The 4,268-nt window shown below is 45.9% G+C and overlaps 1 protein-coding gene across 1 annotated transcript; it reads right to left on the bottom strand.

The window, feature by feature from the left end:
* Positions 1-2,772: 2,772 nt before the first annotated feature.
* Positions 2,773-3,977, bottom strand: LOC119344056 (endoglucanase 14-like; the record flags this gene model as incomplete). Its single annotated transcript, XM_037614690.1, has 3 exons — positions 2,773-3,510; positions 3,600-3,752; positions 3,842-3,977. Coding segments are annotated over 3 exons (895 nt in total), but the record flags the coding sequence as incomplete, so codon positions are not given.
* Between the last annotated feature and the right edge of the window lie 291 nt (positions 3,978-4,268).

Here is a 4,268-nt window from a genome sequence, read left to right as displayed (position 1 = left end):
AGCTGTGTGACAGTTCTTTGAGTCGGGGATCATGTCTGATGGTGTTAATGCCACGTCCATTGTACTGATTCCCAAGGTTAATGACCCAACTAGTATCATAGAGTTCCGACCCATCAGTTTATGTAATGTAATTTACAAAGTAATCTCTAAGTGCCTTGTGAACCGGTTGCGACCACTCTTGGATGAGATCATTGCCCCAGAATGGAGTGCTTTTGTGCCAGACAGACTAATCATTGATAATGCTTTCATAGTTTTTGAGTGTATTCATGCTATCAAACAAGAGAAGGACCCGAACAGAAGCGCGTTTGCGTACAAGCTTGACCTCTCTAAGGCTTATGACAGAGTGGACTGGGATTTCCTACGGCGAATGATGCTAAGGCTAGGCTTTGATCACCGGTGGGTGCACTGGATCATGACGTGCGTGACCTCGGTGACATATAGCATCAGAGTTAATGGAGCTAGCTCGGATTAGTTCGCACCATCCCGGGGGCTACGGCAAGGAGATCCCTTATCACCATTTCTCTTCCTGTTTTGTTGCAGATGGCTTGGGCGCTCTCTTGAGACAGAAGGTGCAGCAAGGCCTAATCAATCCGGTGCGAGTGTGCCCTAGGGCGCCTGGTATATCACACCTCCTACTCGCGGATGACACGCTGCTGTTCTTTTGGGCAAATGTAGCGGAGGCCACGGAGATCAAGGATAAGTTGAGCAAGTATGCAAGGTGTACGGGGCAGGTGATCAATCCCTCAAAGTGTTCCATCTTGTTCGGTACCAAGTGCCGGTTGGACGACCAAACTGCTGTCACCTTAGAGCTCCAAGTGCAGAACCTGAATTAGAAATGACATGTGGAAAAATATGACTGAGAAAATTGAGAAAAGATGTGCCTGCTAGCAAGACAGATTGCTTAATATAGCTGGCAGAGTTACTCTAGTGCAGCCTTGTCTTACAAATATTCTTATTTATATGATGTCCTTCTTTCTTCTTCCAGCTGGAGTGAAGAAAAAAGTGGACTTGTACAGAGCGAGGATGTTGCGGTGGGCTGAAGAAGATAAAAAGAAATACCACTTAGTTAAATGTAAGACTTGTTGTCTACCAAAACAGCAAGGGGGATTGGGGGTTACAAACTTGGAATTATTCAATATTGCTTTAGTTGCTAAATGGTTGTGGAAACTAGAAGACGACGAGGGATTATGGCAACATATCATTAGAGGAAAATACATCAAAGACAAATGTCTGTCTGGAGTGGGGCACAAGAATGGACCCTCCTAATTCTGGTCTAGTCTCATCAAAATTAAAAAATACTTCTACCCACATATAAAAAAGAAACTAGGAGATGGAAAAAACAATAGGTTCCGGGAAGACTGGTGGGTGAGAAACAAACCTTTGAAAGATGCGTATTCTTCACTATATTTTATTAGTAATGACCATGGCATCTCTGTTAGAGAAGCCATTGATAAAGGATGGGGACTCTTTTATTTTTAGAAGATCTCTGTTTGGTGATGCTGATCTTTTATGGAAGAGCCTAAGAGAAAGATGCGAAGAGGTTCTCATGTATGGAGGGAGGGATAGACCTATGTGGATGCTTACTGCAGATAGAAAATTTACTGTTAAATCCTTATACCTTCATCTTATCAAGACTGATGTGGGTTTTCCACGGAAATTCTTATGGAAAGGTACCAGCAAAAATTAAAATTTTCCTGTGCCTGCTGAATAAAAAAAAAGTATTCCGACAAGAGACAATTTACTCAAAAGGGGGTGGAAGAGTGATAAACATTGTGTTTTGTGTGGGAAAGATGGGACTATTGATCATCTATTCTTCTCCTATTCGGTTGCTAGACTAGTATGGAATTTAGTTGGGCGTGCTTTTGATCTAAAACAAATTCGGGCCAATTTAAAAGATTGTTTTGGTAGTTGGCTTAGTAGATTTCAGAAAAATGATAAGAGACTAGTTCTGACTGGCACTTTAGCCCTACTTTGGGCGATCTGGATTTGCAGAAATGATATTATCTTTGATAGAAAAAAGATTAATGACCCAATTTGCATCATTAAAATGATGTGCAGCCGGATCACAGACTGGGCTATTTTGCAGAAAAAGGACCCAGAAGAAAAAATGTTGATGCTAGGAGCAAGACTCATAGAGCAGGTGGCAAGTGAAATTTACAGGGCTGCTCAAGGATGGCGCTTTTGTGTGAAGCGTCTGGTGCAGTGATGGTGATGAATGACGATGGAGGACGCCTGGTTCCGCCTAGTCGTTGGTTTATGTGTTAGATGGCTGTCTTTTGGATGTAATAGCTTAAGGCTTCCTGTCTAACTGTGGCCGCTGTTAGATCGTAGCTTTATGTTTGTGTTGGAACTCGGTCCTTAAAATGCACTCGTTATGCTGGTTTCTTTAATGGAAATCGGAAGGGAAATCCTCTTTCACTCAAAAAAAGTTCAAGCAGCTGCTCAAAACTAAGCTGAGTGGAAACCCTCATGTCAAAGAGATCCGTGGGGCCGGTCTCATCATTGGCATCGAGCTCGACATACCAGCTGGTCCTTTAGTGGATGCGTGCTTGGATGCTGGTGTCTTTTTGCTAACGTCCGGGAAAGGCAATGTGGTGAGGCTTATGCCTGCGCTCATCGTGTCGGAGAAGGAGCTGGAGCAAGCTGCAGAGGTGATAAGGGAATGTCTACCTGCTCTTGAAGCCTCTACCCCTTAGTGTAAACAAGAACTCTTGCCAATATGATGAGATCTACATGTTGAAGTTTCTTACAAATTTGGAAGGGAATGAAATGTCAAGTTGGACTATGGTGATGTTGAAGTTCTTTTCAAAGTCTGGAAGGAAACAATGCCTGTGTTGTTGTCGGTATAAGAAAATTACAAGGATGGCATTGACATTGCACATCTCTTGACTGAAAACAGGAACATCAGTTATGCAGAAGCCTAGGAATAACTCCGACGATGGGCGCGACAGTGTATGTCGATGGCTCGCCTTGCTGGTAATTTCCCCGAGAATCGTCGTAATGGTCGTTGTTGTCAGGCCCTCCGACGATGGCGCCGTCAATCACATTCAAGTTGGGCGCAGACCTGTGGAAGTACTCGGCTCCCTTGCCGCAGGAGATCTTCCCCGGGTATTTCCTAATGGATGGCAGCGACGCGCCGCGGTGGTGCGGCTGCAACGGGTACCTCTTTCCAACCCCAACCATGTAGCTCATCTTCATTGGGTTCTTGCCAAGGATGTAGTCCACCTGTGACCGTGCGAACGAGACGAGCTGCGCCGGTGGCAGCCTCACGCCGCCGCACTGCAGGGAAGCCCTCGCCGCCGCCAGGTGGTCGGTGTGCGTGATGAGGACGAACATCGCCGTCGTGACGTCCTGCAGGTTAGACCAGGGCTGCAGGTAGAGCATGCCGCCCGGGGTGAGCCGCCCGCTGCGGCCGTCACCGTGATGAAGGACGTTGCAGAGGAAGCTCTCCACGTTGCTCCTCATCTCGGCGTGGCGGCCGTTGTTGGGCAGCTTCCCTTGGAGGATGAGCTGCAGTATGGCCGGCATAGTCATCAGTTACTGAAGCTAAAAATTGTTGTGGCTTCATCAAACCTACTAAGATCATCTGGTACATTTACCTTGGCGACCAGTGCCTGGGCTCCGACGAACTTGTCGTCCCAGCCCAACGACTGCCGCACCCCGCCGACGTTGTTGGCGCCGGCGATGTAGGCCTTGTACTCCTGGTGGCCGGTGGCGATGTAGAGCCAGACAGCTGCCCACAGCAGCTCGTCCTGTTCCAAACAAGTTTCAGTATTTGCTTTACAATACTGCTATTTTTTCTGTTCATTATTGTGACATTAATTAGTGATGTGCTTCCTACCTCGTCGCCGCTGCTACTGTAGAAACTTCTGGCCGATGGAATGCTGTTCTGGTAGAGGCCACGGTGGTTCTTGGCGAACTGAAACAACTGCAGAAGCAAGTGATTGACGAAATTAGCTGATACAGTTTTTGTCTGTCTGTGTGCACAAATACAGGTCCACCTTCAGTTTCCTAGCAATAATTAATTCATTTGACATTCATTTTTAGCTACTATATGACCACGGCTTTATGAGATGGTTTGCTGAATAAATTCCCTCACATTATTTTCAAATTGATTGTAGCCACAGAAACCGTTCAATTTGTGCTGTGCATGTATATAACTGCGCGATGAAAATGGCAGGTTAATATGTGCGCCGCTCTATTTTCTTATCTAGTACTCGTACTATTACACCAATGGTTTTTTTACCATCCGTTGTGTAATCTGTGTG

The sequence above is a fragment of the Triticum dicoccoides genome, unplaced genomic scaffold (assembly GCF_002162155.2).
Source record: "Triticum dicoccoides isolate Atlit2015 ecotype Zavitan unplaced genomic scaffold, WEW_v2.0 scaffold151591, whole genome shotgun sequence".
Classification (NCBI taxonomy): domain Eukaryota; kingdom Viridiplantae; phylum Streptophyta; class Magnoliopsida; order Poales; family Poaceae; genus Triticum; species Triticum dicoccoides.
This window is presented reverse-complemented; position numbering and strand designations above follow the sequence as displayed.